The sequence below is a fragment of the Charadrius vociferus genome, unplaced genomic scaffold (assembly GCF_000708025.1).
Source record: "Charadrius vociferus isolate BGI_N301 unplaced genomic scaffold, ASM70802v2 scaffold49, whole genome shotgun sequence".
NCBI classification, from domain to species: domain Eukaryota; kingdom Metazoa; phylum Chordata; class Aves; order Charadriiformes; family Charadriidae; genus Charadrius; species Charadrius vociferus.
Genome location: NW_009661375.1, coordinates 5835623 through 5858208, shown reverse-complemented (window position 1 = coordinate 5858208; position 22586 = coordinate 5835623). Strand labels below are relative to the sequence as shown.

At 49.7% G+C, this 22586-nt stretch overlaps 2 protein-coding genes across 2 annotated transcripts in view; both read left to right on the top strand.

The window, feature by feature from the left end:
- Positions 1-3058, top strand: part of SLC35F4 (solute carrier family 35, member F4) — a 35249-nt gene extending 32191 nt beyond the window's left edge. Inside the window, exons 8-9 of the mRNA XM_009893962.1 lie at positions 1517-1606; positions 2610-3058. Of these exons, the coding sequence (XP_009892264.1) occupies positions 1517-1606; positions 2610-2851 (332 nt within the window). The 3' untranslated portion in view covers positions 2852-3058. The remainder of the gene's footprint in view (positions 1-1516; positions 1607-2609) is intronic.
- Positions 3059-10550: 7492 nt separating this feature from the next.
- LOC104294323 (chromosome unknown open reading frame, human C14orf105) lies at positions 10551-21581 on the top strand. The gene is made up of 6 exons (XM_009893917.1): positions 10551-10758; positions 13776-13852; positions 17824-17910; positions 18569-18667; positions 19090-19255; positions 21337-21581. Exons 1-6 carry the CDS (start codon positions 10551-10553, stop codon positions 21579-21581), a joined length of 882 nt encoding a protein of 293 aa, XP_009892219.1.
- The last annotated feature ends 1005 nt before the right edge of the window (positions 21582-22586 follow it).

The window sequence follows — 22586 nt, the reverse complement described above, 5'->3', positions numbered from 1 at the left end:
ATTGTCCACTCTCCATCTTTACATTCCTACAGCAGTTCCATAGGTATTTCCCTCTCTCTCTGGCGCAGCTCGGTTGCTGTACATCCAGTTTCAAAGGGCTGTGTGTACCCAGGCGGTTCCTGGCATGCTTTGGAGTGGGGGGGGGGCGCATGTGTGCACTGACACGGGGACCCACAGCACGGGGGCACCTTTCTGTGGGTGCTGCAGGGCTCAGGGCAGAGCTCGCGCCGCTTTGCCTTAGCCTGTGAAGGCTGGTGGCATTCCATGGCCTGTGGTCTTCACCTCCCCGCCGCCCTTCCACGACCCTCCCTCTTCCAGAGCCGCAGTCGCTAGCCTTTAGCCAGGCAGAGTATCTGTTGGATTCAGCCCAGCGGCGTTTTAATTTCCAGATAGAACAACATCCTTTCCTGTAGTAAAGTCTCCATTATTTCATAATTGAAGCGGGTTTTTGTCTCCACTGCAAGTATATTAAATGGAAACAAAGAGGATGTCGTTGCCCATCCACGCAGCCATCCTGAGACACGGTTGGGCTGAGAGCTGAGGGGCTGTGACCACCCTGAAACTGCTCTAACCGGAATGGCAGCTGCTCTGAGAGCACCTAGGGGACAAAAAGTAGGGATAGTTTATCACCCACGCATATAATCCCAACCATGAGGAAACAGTCTTGCGGAGCAAACTTGCTCTTTTTACTTAGGGGGCTCAGCAGCAGGACTGGGTGGTGGGTGATGAGGGGGACTTGGGGTCCTGCCACAGTGCACAGCACCAGCCCCTGGCTGCTAGAGCTGGAAGAGTACCCTTAGGGGCTGGTATGAAAGGGAAGGTTTTGCAGTTTGCTTGTGATCTTTCAAGGAAATCGGAGCTGGCTGGGAATGCTGTCATGTTAAAAAAAAAAAAAACCAATAAAACCCAACCCATAAATTAAAGGTGTTGACCATTTGTACTTCTCTTGACTTTCATTTTGCCTTCAACGTGGCAGCAAGACCATGGCCTCGCTCCAGTCTGCTTAGTTAACGTCATCAGCTAATTGCATTTAGTGTCCTTTAGAGTATGAGTTCCTGCTGCTATCACCTTTGGTGTGGTGTGGTCCAGCTGGAGGGGTGTGGGGCCTTTCATCAGCAAAATGTCCTACTGAGACAAGGCCAACACAACCTCAGCCCAGAGGGGAACCTGGGATCACCGCCCTTCTGGTGGGAGGAGAAATGATGGTTTATGGCAGCAAAACTAGGTTGTTGGTTTCTGATGAACGCTTGGACAAAGCTGTGACATCTGAGTGCGATAACCTTGGTGTCACAGGTTGGGAAAGGACATACAGCCCTTCCTCTTCCCCCATGCAGAACCTCCCCTCATTTCACACTCATATATAAAAACATAAAAGTCAGTCACTTTGCGACAACTACATCATTGTGCTGTGCGTACTGAGCATATACCGTACTTGTAGGGTCAAGGTGGAGGGGAAAAGGCTCACTCTAGTGTTTTTCCCCCATAATCATGTATTATTTTCTCTGTTTTTCCCTAGCTTTCAATATTCTGGTTAATGTTGGCGTCGTGCTTACATACCCCATTCTGATCTCTATCGGGACAGTGCTCAGCGTCCCTGTTAATGCAGGTACGAGTACCGTGGTTGTTGGTGGAAGAATAAAGACACGGGCACGCAGACAGCAGAAACAGTTTATTGTCTAAATAGTCAAAATCTATTGTCACATATTTCAAAAGTGGTTCAGTTTCCTTGATATTCCTGGTGACGATGAGTGCTTAAGTTGGTGAAAGTCTTTTTTTTTGGTCTCGCCTGCTTTCTCTGGGAGTGACGGGATGCGGCCGTACCACGGCAGAGGAGAGGGCGGGCTGATGCCCAGCCAGCAGCCCTAAGCTGCTGGTTGCTGCCGAGCCACGGCGGGGTCAGCGTGCTGCTGCTGCGGCTCAGCGCTGTGCTGGTGACCTGCCGTGCAGCAGCAGGGCCGGGCGTACACGGGGGACATTTACTCCAGAGTCCTGTCTCCTTGAATAGCCTCTGTCTCTGCTCGTCCCAGCTCCTCCTCCACCCTCTTAGCCTCACCACTCCACGTATCTGAGCATGTTTTCAAAGAAACATCTATTTTTAGGGGAAGGCAGGTCGGAGCTGCGAAACAGTTAGTACCTGTAAGAGGCTGCTTACAGGGGGCTCAGATGTGCGTTTGTTGCTGGTTGTGGAGTTGGGAGCCTGGACCTGGAGGTCTCCACTCCAGCTCTCTGACCTGCATGCCCCGTTGCTGGTCCACGTAGCCCAAGGATGGTTGGTGGTTGCTGATGCAACCTGCTGTAGGTAAAGAGTTACCATAAAGTACCTTCCCTCTCAGAGCAGAAGTGGAAACCTTGAGGCTGAGACTGGCCCTACAAGGCTTCCTCAGAGCCTGCATGAAGGCAGTGAGGAGATGTGGCACCTCCAGTACCACACTCTCAGGTCAAAGCTGTTCTCTGGACTCGAGGAGCTGGTCACTCTAGAGGACTGAGAGCAACGTGGCCAGTGTCACAGCCAGAGGGCAACACAGAGGTTACAGAGATGTGCCAGGCTGCTCTGATGCTGTACATTATCCCGCTGCAGTTTTGATGGCGTTGTTGTTTCTTCTTCACAGCTGTGGATCTGTTGAAGCACAAAATGATCTTCAGCGTAGTGAGGTTGGGAGCCACCATCATCATTTGCATTGGGTTTCTGCTGATGCTGCTCCCTGAGGAATGGGATGAAATAACCCTGAGGTTCATCAACAGCTTGAAAGAGAAGAAAAGTGAGGATCATGCCGATGACATCACAGACTCCAGCGTACACACGAGAAGCAGAAGTAGAGCTAATGGGACAGTGTCTATACCACTAGCTTAGGGCTGGTGAACTTCAACTGCACGCAGATGTATATTCTGTGAATATAGCTTACATTTCCTCACTACTTGTATGCTTAAAAATGACATTTACTCTGAACTGGGGTTGGACTGTAAGATAAGAGAAATACATCTATAATAAATGTTTACATTTATACACTTATCAAGGAACGGGTGTAAATAACTACAATAAAATGTTTTGTAATAAAAACCATTTAAGCTTGTGTCTTACTGCACTGGTGGGTTTAAAATATGGATGAGGTCTACATCGTTTGTCTCCTGCTGGCAAAAGCAGAGCCATTCTCAAGGACACAAATCTTGGATATTTCCAGCTAAATCTCAAAATTGGACATGTTGACTTACTTTCAATAAAGTGACCTTTCAGTGAGGTAGCAGTTTTGGAAAGCCATTTCAAACCTCTCCTGGCATTTTTGAGAACTCGTTTCTGAACGGAGCCGATGTTCACGTTGCTATTAGGAATTATTATCAGAATAAATATTCTGTGATGTGCAAAACATTAATTTTTCATTAAGTTATGTTATTGTGAAATATGTCATGAAAGCTGCTTTGCGCATAACCTGGAGGTGCTGCAGTGCTGTTAGCCGAGAAGCACGGTGCCGCAAGCTTGTCTTCTCTCCGTTGAATATCCATGGCTGAGTCTGGATGTCCTAACCCGCGCGACACCCAGGACGTCAGTGGGGACGATGGTATGGGCAGGCACTGCTGAGACACGTTCCCCCCGAATCCGGTTGGAAGAGAGAAGTCCATTGCTGAACGTAGGAGAGCGGTATCTTTTAAGTGAGCTGTTGCCAGTTAAAACGGTTCACGCTAATTTCTCTAGTTTGTAGTTTTGTAGGATTTCTACCTGCCCTGGTCACCCAGGCGGAGTAACTGAGCTGATGTTGAGCGTGCCCTCGCCTCCAGGACTGCTGCTACACCCTCAGCTGCCTGCACACCCTGTCCCAGCCTTTGCTAAAGAACCGACCCCGCTCGTGACACCCATGGTTTGCTCCAGCCTGTGGTGGCATAGCTACAAATGTCCTACAAACCTGAAACCACCCGTAGCTTTGCCCCCCCGCAAGGCACCGGGCCCCAGTGGTAGCCCCGCATCCCTCCCAGAGCCACGCTGAGCCGGGCCTCTTTCCAACACCAACTTTCTATCGGCAGCCCTGGATTTTAGGTTCCTTTAGTAAAGCCATAAATAGCATTATTTCTCTCCCTTTTTTTTTTTTTTTCCTCCCAGAAAAGCTGCAATCCCAGCTGAACAACAAGCTTCTCAGGAGAGACTGAACACCCCGGGTTGCCAGCATCACTGGGAAATGTCAGTTCCTATTTTCTAGAGCTTTGGCCCAAACAAATATTTTTCCTAACCTCCACCATGGAAAAGCCTTTCAAAAGCCAAACCAAACCAACCACCCTACCCAGTTCCTTCCGTAAGCCTGGCCCCGTGTCATTTAGGCTGGCTTTTTTCTCTTACAACGCTCCTAGGATCGGACACGCAAAAAGATTACTTTTATTTGAAAGCACCTGATTTGCAGACAAACATTCCCCCCCCCCCCCCTTTGTTTTTTTTTTTTTTTTAAGGAACAATAAAAACTGGGAAGCATCACAGATGGCTGAGCTCTACTGGCCTGCCCACTGTTTGGGAGTTTGATCAGCAGGTAGTAGGGGGGTTTTTGATAGTATTTCTGCCATGAAAAAAAAAGTATTCACAAAAGGAAGTTTTTGTTATTAATAACACCAGTTATATGATAGCAACAACTGCGTTTGTGATGGAAATAACAGCAAGAGCGCAGCCAGCACGGAGCTGTGATTTATATGGGGGCTGATTGCAAGCTCACCTCTCCCCAAGCGCGTCCTGGCTCGCAAGTCCTAACGAACCCCTCGTACCGCGCTGCTGCCGGGGGTGGTCCCGTGGGAGCCTCATGGCTTGGAGGTGTCCTGGGGCACCGCTGGCCCCAGGAGCAGAGGTGGCAGCAGGAGGGTGGCGGGCAGGCAGTGTGTCCCCATGGCCATTAGGGCTTCATACTGCTGCAAACAAAGCAATTAATGTGAATAATAACAGAAGCACCTTTTTATTTGACTCTCTTCTCTCTAATATTTAACATTCATGTCTGAACTCTTCCTTGCAACCAGCAGAACTAACAAAATACTTGTGTATATTTAAAAAAAAAAAAAAAAAAAAAACAAACCACAAACAAACTTGGGCTCTTTCATCATATGGCTGCAGAATTAGGGTTGGAGAAACCAACGCAAACATCCATCCCCTTTGCACCAAACCCAGAGGTGTAAGGTTTGGGTACACACACAGTCTTTTAAAGGCCTCTTCTAGCATTTGAGGAGATGGGCTCAACTCCTAGTCTGCTGCTTTTGAAAGGAGCTAGACGTTAAAAATAATAGTCTAAAAAAGTGAATTACATCAAACAGGAGCTACTGATGGGATGATACGGCTGAGAGCAAATAGCACACGGCAGCTTGGGCACCACCCCAACTCGATTTTGGAGTTGATATAGTCATTTATATTACTAGAGAGTTTGAGAGATGTGTTTTGCTGAAATTTTAGCTCCTGCCAAACTGAACACATGGGAAAAACAAACGTTTCCTTTTAGTACATTTCCTTTCCTGTACATTGATGAGTACATTTTGGCAAGCAGCCTCATGGCAGCATCTTCAGGCCCGAGACTGGATCCTTCAAGGAACCCCATTGAGTATTCAGCAGGGAAAATCATGTGAAATCCCCGTGTTTCAGTCAGTTTTCACCTGCTCGCACTGTGTCATGGCCGGAGGCACAGCGTGTTACCGTGCCAGCCTGTCACTCTCTATGAGCAGCCCCTCTGCATGTCCCCATCCCCGGGGACCAGCGGTCACCCTGGTATTCCCACAGGGAGAAAAGACGCGTAGCTCTGAGCCCAGCAGCCACCTTCCACCTCACGTCAGCCTTAACGGCCACCGTCTAACCCAACCCAAGCTTTCTGCTCGGAAGGAGCAGCCCCCACGTTGCTGCCTGTACAGCTGAGGGTTGAACCGGGGCTGCAGAAGACTGTCCCCTCTCTGCCACCACTTCTTTCCCCCCAGCCCCTGCTGGCGGCGCGGGGGGGCGGGCAGGAGGGATTTGCTCCTTCATCTTTCCCACCATCAGCTCCAAGCAACGTCCACCGCTGTAGCCACAAGTGCCCCAGATGCCTGGAGGTGAGCAGGTACCTAACCCCTTGGTTGCATCAGATGTTTTGCAGGGGTGCTCATCCTGCTCAGCCATTCCTGAAGGCCCTCTCCTTCACCCGCTGCCCAACTTGCAGTTTATCATCTTCCTTATTAAGCGAGGAAGGTAATTGTTTTCCCTGGAGCGCAGCTCAGCCTTTCAGCCAGAGAAAACCCATTAAACCCACGAAATCGGACAATTAATGGAGGCTATTTTGCAGGACCGCATCAATGATCCATCAGAGGAATGCAAACCAATAATCCCACCCGTCAAGCCACCGATCAGATGTGGTCACTTCTGCCACCGTGGGCGTCTCTGATGAGCCCTTCTACCGTCTCCGGCAATATTTTCCAGACTTGAGAACAAGGGTCCATCAGAGGAATGCAAACCAATAATCCCACCCGTCAAGCCACCGATCAGATGTGGTCACTTCTGCCACCGTGGGCGTCTCTGATGAGCCCTTCTACCGTCTCCGGCAACGTGAGGCTTTCATTTCAGTGGTTCAGTCTCGTTCGCACCCCAAGGAAAATGCCAGTTTTGATCCGGCAGCTGCGTTATCAGATTCTCCTTCACGCCAGGGCCCGGTTCTCTGGAAGAAAAACAAAATGTGCTGTGAATAACCCGCCCCGAGCATCGCTGCCTGCGCACCCTCTCCGGAGGGCTCAGCCACCGCCGACGTTATCTCAGCGCCACCGGTGCCCTCAGCCTTGGCTGGGATAAGATGAACATCCCCCATTAGTACAAGTGACAAGCAGCAGAGGGAGGAACGAGCCGTATTTCTTGACTTTACAGATGCAGAATAACAGGATCTATTAGTCGCACCGGTGTGTATCCCAGCCAGTGAAATGGTGCTGGATTATTTTCCTCTCTTCACTGCACCGGTTTTGTTTACGCTATCGCTAGCTAAACGCGCTGCAAGCGTAATGACAAGTCTATTCACATCGTTACGGTTCTTTCTGCTTTACTCACCAGAGATTTGCATAAAGTCCAGGCATTATTTTGGCAAAAATCCGTGCCACCCACTTTCCATCTCCTCTTGTGCCCATGTTTTTTGTACTTTAAAACTCATTTTTAAGGAGAAGTGTTAAGGCAGAGGCAATCCGCTGTTGCAGCTGGATGTTAGACTGGTGCCCTGTGCTGAATCCTCCTCTTGGTTCACCTTTATTCCATGTGCAGGTGAGTAACAGACTCTGCTCCTCCGTGGGAGAATGCCCTGTCCCAAGTCATGGCACTGCCTTTCCCAGCATCTTCCTTAAAACAGGGGCATCAGAGTGCTTAGGGGTCGGTGATTTCATTTTGCCTACAATAAATTTGCTGGAAAATCAAATTCTGGCAAGATCGGTATCACTTGCGGGTTCCAGCTGAATTTGGTGGAGGGTTTCAGGCAATAAATGAAATGGGAAAAAAGATATAAAGAGCATCCAGCTGTGCTGGGATGGACGATGTGCTCTCCCTAACAGCAATGTACGGGACCAAAGCTCCTTCCAGCCCCATGTCACTGCAGTACAGGGCTTGGGAACCAAACTGAACCTTAAATACAGATAAAAGGCTGCATTAAATAACCCCCCGGTTAAAGAAAGGGATGAGCTTCACATGGCCAGGAGGGCAGTGGTGAAGCCAGTCTGAAGCTCAGGCTTCACCCCACCCTTCCCCTCTTCAAATGCCATCGGCTGGTGTTAAAGGCGGGTTTAAGCAAAGGGGTTAACACGTGATTACTTGTGCTGTAGCAGTGGCTGTCACTGCTCACTCTCAAGCTGACCAGGTTGATATGATGCCGATAGCCACCATCTCCACCACCACACGCCATCTCCACCACCGCACGTGCAGATCTCACCCAGCAAACCCCCCAGCACCCACATACCACCCTGTGCAGCTGCCATCCAGGGAGCCCAGGGAAAGGTGTGAAGGGGTAATTCTGGCAGAGCAGTTGCAAGTGACAATATTTGGAAGCCTCCTCCAGCACAACTAGGCCCTTCTGGGGCCCAGTTCAACCCCAAACTTGCCCCTTCTTTGCCCCAGCAATCTGCAGGAGGGCATCGTTCAACAGCCTGCCTTCCTCCCCCCACCCCAAACCCACACCGCTGCTCTCAGCCCTCTTTGCTTTACAAAGTAAAGGCGTGCGGAGATCAAAACACAGCTCCAGAGTACACAGATGTTAGGTTTTTTAGGTATTTGCTGGGAGATATTGGTCATTAACTGGTGCAGCATCAAGGTGCTGGGCAGCACCATCAGGTTAACATCCTTGGGCATGTGTACCGCAGGGCTGTACCGCAGCAAGGGAGGTTGGACCTGGTGCTCATGAACCAGGCAGGAGGATGCTGAAGAGAAGGCTCTGGGGAGATCTTATTGTGGCCTTCCAGTCCCTAAAGGGGCTACAGGGCTGGGGAAGGACTTTTTACTGGGGCATGGAGTGATAGGATGAGGGGGAACGGCTATAAACTGGAAGAGGGCAGGTTTAGATTAAACATTAGGAAGAAGTTTTTCACTTTAAGGCTGGTGAGGCACTGGCACAGGTTGCCCAGAGAGGTTGTTGAGGCCCCATCCCTGGAGGTGTTCAAGGCCAGGCTGGACGTGGCCTTGGGCAACCTGGTCTGGTGGGAGGTGTCCCTGCCCATGGCAGGGGGGCTGGAACTCGATGATCTTCAAGGTCCTTTCCAACCTAAACCATTCTATGATTCTATAATCACCTTTAAATGCAAAGAGGAGCATCACTTCACTCAGATGAATTGCTTGGAGCAATACCAGCCTCGGGTATGTCCGTCCCTTTGCAATCCCCTTCCCTAAATCACTGTACGACAGGCCGTGGTGCTATCCTGCACGGCAGGTGGGGAAAGCCATAAAGCTTGGAAAGAAACCTGGCTGAGAGAGAGGGTTTGGTGGCACGTAGAGCAGGGGGACCCTGTGAGGACATCAACAGGGCCAGGGCTGCAGCATCACACCTAGGTGAAGCACCCAGATACAGCACAATGGGCACTGGCTTTATCATCCACATGGATTTTCCACTGCTCCAACACATCCGTCATTGCATTTAATTCCGTTTTCCCAAGCTGCTCAACAGGAGTGACCTGTTCTCAGCAGGAGAGGGGGAAAGGAAAAAAAATGGAAAGCCAGACGTTAAGCATTGAGAAACTCAGGAGGGAAGCAGGGAGCTGATTTTATATTTTCATTTGAAAAGGAGGAGGAAAAAATAATTCAGACTAAGCTACTCTGCTCCCTCATGCCCCGTGCAACCTGTTGTAAAGCAAAGTCACGAGTGATGTTCGTGCTTTGCGGCTGAAAACATGAACCAGTTGGGTTGTTCCGGGGATGAATAATTTCTTCTGGGAGGTGCCACCCTTGGCCAGTGGCATTTTGCAGCTGAAAACCTCCCCATTTCCACCAAGGGGGAGCTGAATGGTTTATCCATGGATCTACTCTCCATGAGTGCTGGATTCTTGCCCCTGCCGTGGCCCTCATTACCCCATGCAACACTCCTCCCGGCACTCCTCTCCCAAGAGAAAAGCCAAAAAAAGCCCCAGTCACTCCAAACCTATACAGGCTCACTCCAGCAATCCCAGTGGGATGAGCTACTGCTGAATGAACCCCAGCTCTGATGCCATTTTGTGCTCTCCCTCCCACTCTTGGTGTTTGCCAATTTCCACATGTTTTGCAGTGGAGCCCACAGATGCTCTGACCTCCTCTTGCAACCCTATTGCTGCCACAAAACCCACCCTGCAATATTAATCTTGTTGCATAAATAATCCTCCCTACGTATTTTTCAAACACTCCACCTTGGACATGAACGGTTCCCTACAGCTCTGAGGAAACTGTGTCCTCTAAAACCCCTCATACATCTTGGGAGTGGATGGAGAAATGCAGATCCTTCCCTTATGCACTGATCCTGCTGCGTTTGGCCCGAAACCTGCAGCAGTTCCAAACCTGCAAAATATGACCCACTTTGGTCGACATTTTCAGGTGGGTTTGTGCTAAAGCTGCATTTTTTCCATCAGTGCCACCAGCTGGCAGGAACAAGGATGGAGGATGCTCCTTGGCCAGCCCCTGTCCCCAGGCTGCTTCTCCCAAGCAAGGTAGGAGACACTTAAACCCTTCTGGTGCTCTGAGGATTGACTTCCCTCCCAAAAAACTGAAGATTTAGCAAAAAAGCTACTTGTAGAAACACCTCCAGGTCACGCAATAGCCAGCTGAGGTGGTGCTCCTGGTTGAAAATCCCTTGTAGGTAAAAAACAAAGCTTCCCCGGGGCTTGGCACTGGCTCCCTGAGCTGCTTTCCACTTCATCATCATCAGCCACCACCTCTTGTCCCTGCGGGGGAATAGCCGAGGACGGGTCAATGTTTAACCAAGCCGGGAAGGACGTGTGGGCATATCCGTGGGAGCCAGCACCAACCTTGGCAGCCGGCAGGGAGCTCCCCAGGCCCCGCAGTCGCTCACAAAGATCCCTCCATGGAGGAGGATGGTGCATGAAGGGTTTTTTTCCTTCTCCTTTCAAAGCCACCTCTGTGCAAAATGGGCCTGAGTTCTTCCAAGGCGCACCCCAAGGTGACCAAGGTGGCACCGATGCGTGCTGGGGAGGACCTACCCGCTCTTGCCACCCCATACCGGCTCCTTGGTGTGCCAGGACAGCCCAGCCTGCACCCACCCCAGTGGGGAAACCCTACCTTACACCGGCAACTTCCACCTCTCCGGGAGACCTGGTACGGGAGAGCCTCTGCAGGTAAGTGGGTCATCACCAAATTATGGCAAAGCGCAGGGCAGAGAGCCAGGGGGCATCAACTGGGGCTGGGGGTTTGCTCGACACAGTGAGGGGTAGGTGTAGGTGGGTGCACATACCATTCCGCACCAGTAGATTTTTGCCATTTCCAGGACATTTTAGCTTTGGGAAAACTCATTTTCCCCACCCCCTGTTCAGAAAGCGTCTCGGCCAGCAGAGCCCAGACTCCTTACTCCCACCACTCGCCCCCCCCCGGAACGGCCCCACTCCCCTGCATCGGCCTGGCAGGCAATGACACCAGCCGGTGCCCGAGCGAGCCCTCGTACAGCCGCCCCGTAACTCCCAGTCACAGCATCCCGCTCACCTGCAGCCACTGGGTGATATTATTGGCTTAATTAGCATTAGATTCTGGGTAATGTGCTCAGCAGGTAAAACTCAGCATTAAAATAAGTTATAGCCATGTCTTGCACAGGGCTAATTTCATAAGCCAAGAGGTAGAGGAAGGCAAATAGTGTAGCTGTGCGTGTTTTCCTACAAGCGGCATCGTGCATCCTCTCCCAGCAGGGTTTGAACTCCATCCGTACCCAAACCCTTCCCGGAGGGGAGGAAGGAGGTTTGCACCCATCTGAAAGTGGATGTGTAGCTCTGTACAATGAGCTGGGTGGTGACGAAGAGCTTCCCAGGGCCACCTTAGGTGAGCGCAGGGAGAAACCCCCATGAACGCCAATGCGGTTTGAGAAAGGGCGATGCAGAGGAAGCAGGATCTGCAGCCCCAGCACCCTCCTCCCTTCTTTGCCGTTTCCAAAAATGGATTTCTGACACATGCCGAGCAGCATTGAACACTGCTGCTTCACCAAGGGCTGGATATTGCCTTCAGGATCTCCTCCTAATGCCTCTTGGTGGATGAAGGTGAAAGCAAATGTACGTCTGGCACGATAGCAGTGACATTCCCAGAGCCAGAGGTCCTGGGGCGAATACAGATCAGGTCTGGCTGTACAACAGAGGGTTACAAGTACTTCATGACAGCAAGAACAACCAAATAGTCCTGTTCTGGAAAACCATCATCACAAGTGCTTGTAAAACACGTGTACTTTTATGAAAAAAAAAAAACAAACCCACAAAAAAAACCAACTCTGAAACCCCCTCAATAAATGTCATTTTCTATTACTTTTCATTTTCAGAAATAAAAAGAGTATGCTCAAGAGTACTTGAGCGATGTATTAGCTCGAGTGTCTGTCTAAATAAGCAAAGCCTCCAAGAGAATAGGTTTTATTTGGTTTATGAGGGTTCATCTTGGCTTGTGTTAAATCCTGCTTCCTCCAGCACGGAGAATCTCTGCTACTGAAGTGCAAGGGGGAAAAAATAATGTAAATCATGAGAGTGACTCCAGCTTGGGCCTGGAGCTCCCTCGGTGGTGACTGTGCCGTGAGACAATGTCCCTCTCCACCAGGATCACGCACGTGTGCCAGGGACCATCCCTGCCCCTGGACTGAGCGGGTTTGGGGACAGCGAGCACTTGGCTCCTGGTTCTGTATCTGTAGAGGGTAAGGGCGAACCTCTTACAAGACACACGCGTGGGTGGAGTGAGAGGGAATAATTTAAATATATATTTTTTTAAAAGTATAAATCTCATAAGGGAGAAATAACTTCCCCAAAGCCATACACCTTGCCAGAACAAGCTTCTTCAAGTTCCTTGCCTGTTCTGGGTCACCCATTCCCAGCACCGTGAGCCACCTCCTTACTTTTTACCTCCCCCTTAGGAAGTCTTTACAGACTAATTTGCTGTGCAGATATGAAAGGCAAAAACTTAATAACCCTCCTTTTGCTTTCACAAGCTGCTATTTCAGTGCTTGAAGTCTGTCTCCGGAGGAGCCACCTGCACTGGAAATTTTCAACTTTAGGCATCCCTTCCTGCATGTTCTCAGCGGTTAATCATTGTTGGTGCTCAGCAGAGCCCAGCAATCATTTATCCCATGGAGCCACCATCTCCTCCCATACCCCAACACCCTCCACCACCTTCTCCCTCTCTTCTCCAAGAGCCCTGCAATCTCCCATGGTGCCCATTTAAAGGGACCACTGAAGTCCCCCATAAGGTGACCTCCAAGTTATATTAAAAGAAAAAATAGTAATTATTAAATTTGACATCAACAATAGTGTAATCCCTGCACTGTAACCCTGTAATTCTTTAACTCTCCTCCCCTGCGTCCACCTCAGGGCTCCCACCATGTGGGAACAGGAGCTGCTCAGCAATGCTTCACTCAGCTCCACATTTATAATGGCATTTGAATGCACCAAGACACTTTTTGGGGAGAATAGGTGGGATAGAGAAACTCTTTTGTAAAACAAATACTCACTGCTCGTGCAAGTATTTATTTGTCTAAGAAGAAAAAAAAAAAAAAAGGCAGTGGTGTCCACCCGAGAGCACCAGTGCAGAACAGCCCCAAGCCCAGATCATGTTCAGGCCTCAGTGAAAGCACTGCTTTAATAACTAACAGGTTGCTGGTGTGTAGCACATTATTTTGGGCTGATTTCCAAAGGTGATGAGAGTCTGTGATCGTACCGCTTGCCTGTCCGTAACCCACTAACTTCTGAACCCGCTGACTGGCTGTAGCTCAGCTCTGCTGTGGTCAGTAAAAGCATCAGAGATATTTCTCAATTCCACCGGAAAATAAGAATAATAAAGTCTTAGGGACTGAGCAGCAAGAAGAGGTCCAAACTGCTGCCCGTTCCCCATTTTGAAAGCTTGGGGAGGCCACCGGAGACACAGAGGGTGGTTATTGTCACATATAGGATGCGCGAGAGGGAAGCAGGAGAGGTACACGCAGACATTTGTTAGAAATCACAAGCACATCCTCACTTTGTTGCTGCAGCTAAGGCCATGTGTTACTGGGGTACACCAAGAGAGACACGAGTAGGACATGCCAACCAAAAAACAAGGGCAGAAAGCTCTCACTGAGTACAGACTAGCAGTTGATCGCCACCCAAAAATAACTTCAGTCATTTCTTCTCTAATCTTTAAGGGCCCCTTTCTTTCAACACTGTGCCAGAAAAGGGAGAAACCAGCATCATTAAACAGCACCCGCCTCGAAGACCTCAAGTAAGATGAGTTTGAAAAGCTCCCTATGAGTTGCTCTGATTGACCCCTTGACGTGAGCTTTCTTGGGGACACGGGCACGTGTCACAGCACCGTGGTGGGGGAAACAAATATCCTACAACGATGCAAGTAGGAGGTCCCATCTCTAGATGACCATCCCGAGATGAGCTTTACCACCAGCCCAAGTTTGATATCTGGGGCAGAGCAGGTATGTTGACCGCAGAGAGGTTATTTTTGGTCCGTTAGCCCAAAGGGGAGGACTTCACCTTCTAAGAAGAGCCAAAGAGGGGCCAACGCAGTGAGGCCCTGCCTTTGCCCTCCTGCCTGACCCCACAGGTCCTGCCTCGCTGGCAAGCCCTCGTGGGCTATGGAGACATGCAACGAAGACATACATCCCAGCACTGGCCATGAGGCCATCTCTCCCACAATGACCTGCTTTCCTTTGTGGTGTCCGGGTACCTGCAGCCAAATCTTAGTGCTCCCATGGGGCTAATGTGGCCAAGACAGAGCTCTTTGCAGAAGGGATGCAATATGCATCACGTGAGGCTGGTTTTGGCTCTGCAGGCCAAATATGCCACCAAGGTCTGGCGTCAGATCAGGGGCAGAAAGACAGGTAAAGCAGACGGATGTGCTTTGCAGCAGGGGCCCGTGAAAGTACAGAGCAATTATGGTAGTTTTCAGGAATTGCTGTGCCTGCTGCGTACCTACACGTACCTTCACCTTCTCCCCTCAATAGCACCGCACATACGTGTGCACACACACATCCGTATATCTAGATATATAAAAAAAAACCAAACCTCCCCAAACAGACATAAAACACTCTTGTTCACTCCTCCATGACCTTCCTTCCCCCTTTCTGCACTTCCCAGATCCCGTCCCTTCCAAGCCCTGAAACCCATGACTCTGCCTGACCCAGCGATCAGGTTTTTTCCCCACACACGAGTTACCACAACATAACAAAAGCTCCAAAAATATAATTATAGTCATATAATTCACTGCAAAGAAGGAAAGAAAACACCGCTAGCATACCATACCGCACAAGGGCTACAGCTGCTATTTCATTTAAAAAAAAAAAGAAAAAAAAAAAGAAAAAGCATCAAGAAGCATTTTTTGTGCTGATATTTTTATGCACCAATGCTTTTATACAATACAAAACCTGGGTGAGGCTCAGGCCGTCACGTGCTCACAGGGCTAAGCTGGAGCTGCATTACCAGGGCTGTACAATTCTTGCCGTGAATCAGCTTATTTAAAACCAAAACCCAACCCCAGAGAAGCACACTGCTTTCCATGCTCCACCTGCACTTCCATTGCTTCTCCACACCCTCCCAAGCCAGGTTACAATACCTTCCACCTTCCCCTCTCTTACCTGCTTGCTATTTAAGATGCAAAGCTGTCAGCGTTGGGCTGAGATGGAATTCTCCCTCCTTCCCTACATGTCCACAGATGGTCAGGGATGCTGGGAAACACCAGGCTCAGCCCCACTCCTGATGACCCAGAGCTGCAGCTCCCCCACTTTGCTCCTCAGACCTTTCTTCTTCCGAGCCCAAGCCTGAGGCTTTCAGCTGTGTTTCTTCTCTACCGCTTGGCCCACGTCTGAGGGCTCCAAAACAGAGCCAACAGGGCTCAGAGGAATAAAATCAGACAGGGAAAGGGGACAACTTGAGCAGACCCCTCCAAGCATGGGTGCAGCAGGGTGTCCTGCTCAAGGAAGCACTCAGCTGCTGGAAATACATACCTCTCCCCCATGCTCTCATTTAGGCAGGACTTCTAATTAGCAATTAAGGGCCAATGTTGTACCTGCTGCTAAGACCCTTCTAAGAGAGCCCAGCTGCATGGGGCACATCAGCAACCTAATTAGGTGGCTGGAAGGAGTCCCCAGCGGTTGGTGGCTGGGGATAAACAGAGGCAAACACATCTCATGGCTGTTTAACCCATTGTATCTGCCCCGGCTGGCCATGTGCTTCTCTGAAGCACTCCTGGAGGTGCTGGGTTGTCCCACCACCAGGTGCAGTTTGGACTAGCTACCACTGGTGACCTTTCTTCCCAGCCACCTATATAACCCCTTGCAATTAAAACCCTTGGGTGAACATCTCGCCTGCCTGGGCTGCTCTGAGACCTCCCCCTGTTCCTCCCTTAGAACATCTCCACTCTCCCAAAACTTCTTGACAAACCCTCTGCACATGTCCCACAACAGCAAACCTGCTGAAGCAGGGGTGCTTTGCTCAAGCCTTCCTTGCTGTCATTAAGGTCTTTTTACTATAATAAAGAGCAGAAGAGCCAGGAGATAGGGTCAGCTGAAACCTGGGCTGTGGCTCTGGCCAAGACTGGTGGCTTCAGCGAGCACAGGTGGCCACCAACTATTGAATAACGTGCCCCTGGATTTGGTGGGAGGATGAGGCGGCAGCACCTGGAATGAGCCCAGCTACGGCTGGTGAACTGTCACGTGGAATCGCAGGCTCATTTAAAAAACCTCCTACCAGCATGTAATTTTTAGTCATTGATCTTATTTCCAACACAGCTGTATTTATGTATTATTAATACACCGATAATACTCGTTGCAGGACAACACCACTGTTAATCCCATCCTGTGCTTCTGCCGTTGCTGTTCGGGAGTGTAAACAGCACTGGCAAAAGCCCTTTTCCCTGCGGGAATATTTTCAAAGACAGCAGAGCAGGATGATGTGGCCTTCTCAAGGACTTTTAGAGGATTTTAGTCAGGGAGTATTTCCAGCAGAAAATCCATGAGGTTTACCGAGAAGAAAGAAAAAAGTCAATTTTCCAGCCTGTGACACAACTTTAGCCAAAAGCCTAAAACTTGGCTTCCCTGCTGGGTGCAGCGAGATGAGCCGATAGATGCCGGAGTTTATCTGCCTTCAGCCACCCCGCGCTGGCTGCCTTGGTGGCATCTAGGAGTGATGCACAGCCCGGACCACAGTTTGTGGTGTCACATGCTGCCATCTAGTGCCATTTTTTAAGCTTCATACTCAGCTTTGTGGTGTTTTTTTGATGCTTGAAAGACACGGGAACTTGGTGTTTGGGGCTGACGGGGGATACCTTCCTTACGTGATGCTGCTGAATTTTTCTCCTGCGTTATTGCATTGACTTACAGGATGCTGCAAAATTACAGCTCAGGCTTTGACAGCAGTTCAGTGCAGACAGCCAGAGGCACGTCACCATTTAGAGGACACTCTGGGTCAAATGCAAGAGGTTAATGCTCTCTCACCTAAAGTTTAAGTCAGGTCTTACTGATGAAGTCCTTGATGATGCTCCCCTTAATTTTTATGGAAGCCATACTGAGCTCCCACGCTAGAAGGGGACACCAGCGATATCAAGCCATGAAATGACCCAGTCTCATCTAGTAGTTTGGCATGATTTAAGGAGGCAACTTAGCTCCGTAAGATAAAAATCTACGCTCAGAGCAGTCTGTAAAGCAAGTCTCTGCCCACTTCCATTAGCCACCAGGAAAGGCACTTTGCACCATGCGCAGCTCTGCAGAGAAAGGTCTTGCTTAGGCCAGCGTAAAAGAGGTTGGTTGGACAGAGGGAACCATGCTGGGGGTCTCAGGTAACTGGGATCTGCCATCAGATGACCTGCTAGGAGACTTCATATTAAACTATGATACATCCCTATGATTCAGCTTTGACATGCAGCAATCTGGGCTGGGGGTTGTCTTCACTCTGGTCTTGGCTGGAGCCTCGGGCACTGTTGAAGCTACAGGGATGAAACCAATTTTTCTAACTGGGGTTTTGCCACTTTGACTCCCATGCAGGAGATCCCCCCAGTTTTGTCCACTGCCAAAGGACCACAAGAAACGTCCATCTCCCTGAGCATCTGCTAGAGATGCCAATCTCCTTCCCGTATCCCAATCAGCCAGGCCAGAACTGGAGCTGGAAAAAAGTCAGGGTAGTTTTATATCAAGTTTTACGATTGTGTGGAATAAGGAAAGCTGAATATTATAAATATTGGACTTGCAGAGGCTTGAACCTGCTGGCCCTCCACAAGCAATCACTCCTGGAAAGCCCTGGAGTCAGCAAGAAGCGGCTGCAAGCCCAAAACCGAAGGTAAGTGCATGGGTCGAGCCCCGTGCAGGGGAGCTGCAGGCTCCTTCCTCTCACAGTTCGGGCACCTCGAAGAGTAGATGTTGGTGTTTTATCACCGACTGCGCTCCCATCCCTGGCTAAGCCCAGAAAGCAGCTGAAACACTGGTGCGTGGGTGAAAGGATATAAAATAAGAGGAAAGGTTTTGAATCTCCAGTGTGACGGTTCCCTGGATGAGATAGACCTGCTGAGCCAGGACCTTAAATATTGTTGAGGCTAAAGGTTTGAGGACCACTTTTTTAAATGGCTGAGCAACTTGAACACCCATTACCTAAACACCCTCTGCAACCCCAAACCTGCAAAAGTGGTTCCTCCCTTCGGATCACGAGATTATTTTGGACAGCTGACTCAAAGCGGTAACAGCTCAGGGGGGAGCGGGAACATGTATACATTGTTTTAATCAAGATTTTTTTTTCCATCGTGCCCCAGGGCTGTGAGATAAACTGCAAGCGCAGTAGAAATCTGTGATAAATTTGTGCAATTTGGCTACGCAGGGAGACGCTCGCTGCCTTTATCTGGGGAGCGCCCGCGGGGCCGAGCGTGGGTTTGCGAGCTGGTGCCTTTTTCCTTCTCTTTCAGAAAGTGCAGGTGTATTTATTTATGTTTTTAAACACCTTGTAGGCTCTGGAGAAGAGGGGGCAAAGCCTGAGACACCTCCCTGGCAGGCGGCAGCACTTGCATAAGCTGCAGATGCTGGACTTGACCCGCAGGCGCCAAGAGGTAACGCTGAGATGCATTTGGGGAGAGGTTGGGGCTTCCCCTCTCGGACGGGGGTCTGCCCATCCCCAGGGTCTCTCCCATGGACTAGAAACCTTAAAGCCTCTTGCTGGGAAGGTCAAATGAAGCTTTCCCAGTGGTTTAGATCAAGGCGAGGTGGGGAACGTCCCTGGGGACCCCATGATCAGTAATTACTTCTGATTTTTCCAAGGCTTTGCCCTCATTTGGCCGTGGCTCATGGAGAAACTAAAATTCTCTGTCATGTTCTGTCACGTACCCAGTTTGGCAAATACTATTTGCCCAGGTTAAACTACTTGACTGCGTAATTATTTTCAGCGCCAACCCCCTAATGATATGCCGCGTCGAGCTATTAAAATGAGTTTGCTCTTCTGCTGCTTGTGTTGACGACTTGTTTGCAAACCCAGGCAGAGCTGAAGAGAAATCTCCACAGGGAGGCAAAAATCAATAAACAAAAAATCAAGGAATTCAGCCCAAAGAAAGTCCTTGACACTCTCCAGAGAGGCGACAGCGCCGAAAGCCGAGACCTCATCCCTGCTGAGCACAATCAGCGTTTTCATGGAGACGACTGTGGTAAGTAGAATAATTTTCCAAGGAGATGTAAAACTCACCAGCATCTTAAGTGGCACCAGAGAAGTTTCCCTATGGAAGCTGCTTCCACTGCTCCATCTCCTGCTGTGACACCATGCAAGTTCAGAGCCTGTGGGGGGAAAGCAGCGAGATGTGGTCGAAAGGCAAAGCATTGGGATTCTTTGGGTCTCTGCGCTGCTTCTCTGATAGCATCCAAACAGACCTGCGTAGATGTGATTTAAGAGCCATAGAATAACCTCAGGACATAAAACTAAAGTTCTCAGGTCCAGGCCCCTACAGGAGCAAGTTCCCACTGGCAGAAAAGTCTCAGCTTGTCCCACATGTCCCCTGCATGGCAAACTGAGTGCGAGGATGGAGGGTGTCCCCAGGGTCCCACATTCTTGGAGAGGCAGGGAGTCCATTGGGCAAAAGTGCCTCTGAAGGTAAGCAGAGAGACCATTGCACAGGTGAACATACATGGGCTGGGGCCAATCTCTGAACCTCCTCCAAGAGGACGACCAAAGGGGTGAAATAGAAAAAATTGGCAAACAACTGCCTGAAGGTCAACCCTAACACCAGGTTTTGCCCCCTGCCCTCTGCCCCAGCACTGAGCCTGGGTGTGCTCGGGTGCACGTGCATGAAGGGTTGAAGGAGGGTACCCACATACATTTTGGGGTGTTGAATCTTGCAGGAAGTCTTCTCTGGCAGAGCAGCCATAGGCACATTGGTTAGCTGGAACTGGGCTCAACAGGAGATGCCGCTGAACAGCTTGAAGGGTAACTCCTTGCTGGGGAGGCCCAGGCAGGAGATGGAGAATGGGCTGCTTGAGCAACAGCTGCGGGAGATTTGCTCCCAGCTTCATCCTTGCATGGTCCACCACAATGTTGCATTCATATGCACAGTGTATCCTGTGCACTCCGGCCCATCCTTAAATGACCGTGGGGTAAACATTACAGTCACCGAGGTCACTCATTTTTTAGGCTGAGTTTTATATAGAAACCACTTCCCACTGCCCAGAGCCAGGCAATTTCCATCGCACATTTGCATCTCTCTGGGTGATGAGTAATTAAGGTGAGATGTTCCCGATTAGATGGTTTCCAGCCACAGCTCCATGTTACTTTCAACGTCTGACGCGAAAATGCATCAGGTGAAATTCGTTTAACGGCAACAGATCTCAGCCGCCCTTGGGCACGTCCTGCTGCAGCCTACGCTGTAGCGTGGGAGGGAGGACATCACGGTCTGTGTGACAGCAACGCCAGCAAACACTGAGCGGGGGCTTTTCATTTTAAAAGACGTGTAGATGTGGCACGTAGGGACATGGTTTCACGGTAGACTTGGCAGTGTTAGGTTGACAGTTGGACTGGATGATCTTAAAGGTCTTTTCCAACCTAAACGATTCTGTGATTCTATTCTGTGATTCCCCCACACACCTCGAGAACGGGTGAGCAGCAGGAGCAGACGTAGCATAAACCTCAAGGACTGACCTGTGGTGCTTTGGATTAGGCCGTGACTCTCATCAAAGGTTCGGGGCACTGATGCAGGCTGGGGGAGCAGCTGGGGGGCTTGGAGATGCCAGGGCAGACGAGGTCACCTTACTGTCCCCAACTAAGGGGAAAATCAAAGCGAATCTCAGCTACCACTTCGTACTGACATCCCTGAGGCACGCGCCCTGTTCTGCTTTGCTTAAATGGGACAACCGTTGGCACAGGCTGGAAATGTACCACCGAAGGTAAAAATGCTTAAATCGGTGAAAAACTCGTCTGCCAGTGACCTCAAATCAGGAGAAAGGGGAACCAACTTGGCTGCTCCTGTTCCCTTGTGTTTCTTTGCCTCAGCTCTCTTCTGCTTAGGGATAAAACCATACTGCCTCTTGCCAGACTCCGTAATTTCACCAAATATAATCCTGAATGTATAATACCTGGCCCTGCCCAGCCCCAAGCATGGGGTCTGGTCTTGCAGGGATTTCTCAGGATCTTCTTTACATGCCTCCATCTGCCCATAGCCATTTCCAGCTAAACCCTAGGAGACTGGGCATGCAGCTCCGCAAAATTGTGATTATTTTTTCTTTTTTTCCTCTTCCCAAGGAAACACATGGGGTGGAGGACTCTCCGGGCAGCTTGATGGGGCTGAACTCTCTCCTGGCAAGAGTGGGAAGGTTGACTTGTGGTTCTGCAGGGAGCCACGGACAAGGGATCTGTTCTGGGACACCTCCAGCACAGGCTCCGAGGACTGGGAAAGGGAAGAGAAGACTTACCGCAAACCCACGCTTGTGAGAACCAAGACGGAGCGAGTTTCTCTCTTTGATGACTTCTTTGATAAGGATTTCTAGTGGCATGGCTTGGGGTGAGAGGGACGTGCTGAAGAAATGAGACACAGCTCTGGTGGGGCTGAAGGTCCCCAGGATGGATGGCCTGAAGGTGGAGACACGATGTTTGCAGTAAGTGGCTTTTCTGGGAGTACGGGCCAGTCGAAAGGACAGCTGGAAATGAGGAGATCACTGATGTGGAGTGAATAATGACTGTCTGGGTTATGTGGCTGAACCAAAATATCTAGGGAAAAAATGGCTTGTACTCAGCAACAATGAGGTGGGGTAGAGGGACGAGGAGGCTGGCAAAATAAACCCAAGCAGAAGCTGGAAAATATTCTGAGTTAACCCCAAATATTACATTCCAACTGAAATGAAATGTTTTGCTTGCCTTGGGGTTACTCAACCTTTCTGTTTCACTTGTTTTTAGCCTTATATCCTTTTCTAAACCACAAAAAACCAGTTCAAAATGCAAGGTAAAATGATTCATTTAGGAATTCTTTAAAATAAATATTCTGGCATTTCTAAAATTCCTTTTTGACCTTTTTTTTTGAATTGCCTCTCCTTCCCTGCCCCAGACACAGTAGTACATATACTTTCTTTAGTACTAACCTCCGGTTTTACAGATAATCTTCTGAAAAAGCTGGCTTTCGTTCGCTTGTGTTCTCTGTTCAGGGGTCAGTGCTGCACAGTGAGTGGTGGAAACCGAGGGATCTCCAACACCTCCTGCAGACATACCACAGCAGTGCTGGTCAAGGCTGCTGCATACACCAAGAATTTGAACAAGCTGCCCTGTTGCAACCTGACATTTCTGAGTATATTGAAAAAGATTGTTATATGAAGCATACCAGATCTATCAAAGAGATCCTTGCAGTTTCCATCTCTCTTAAACTGTATTTTTTTTTTCATAAAATTATCTGCTTTTCCTTAGAAAATTATTTGTTAGTCAAGAGAGAATTTCACCCAGCTCTCCTGCCTCCTATCTGGTTGTCTCTGTAGATCCATAAAGGCCACTGCAGTAAAGGTCCA

What these genes read in the sequence shown, in the direction of transcription:
- LOC104294323 (XM_009893917.1), top strand. Translation starts at nt 10,551, where the DNA reads ATGGGCCTGAGTTCTTCCAAGGCGCACCCCAAGGTGACCAAGGTGGCA. An exon ending in GTACGGGAGAGCCTCTGCAG is followed by an intron (nt 10,759 to 13,775) that starts GTAAGTGGGTCA and finishes CTAATCTTTAAG; the next exon opens with GGCCCCTTTCTTTCAACACT. An exon ending in ACCCGCCTCGAAGACCTCAA is followed by an intron (nt 13,853 to 17,823) that starts GTAAGATGAGTT and finishes TTGGACTTGCAG; the next exon opens with AGGCTTGAACCTGCTGGCCC.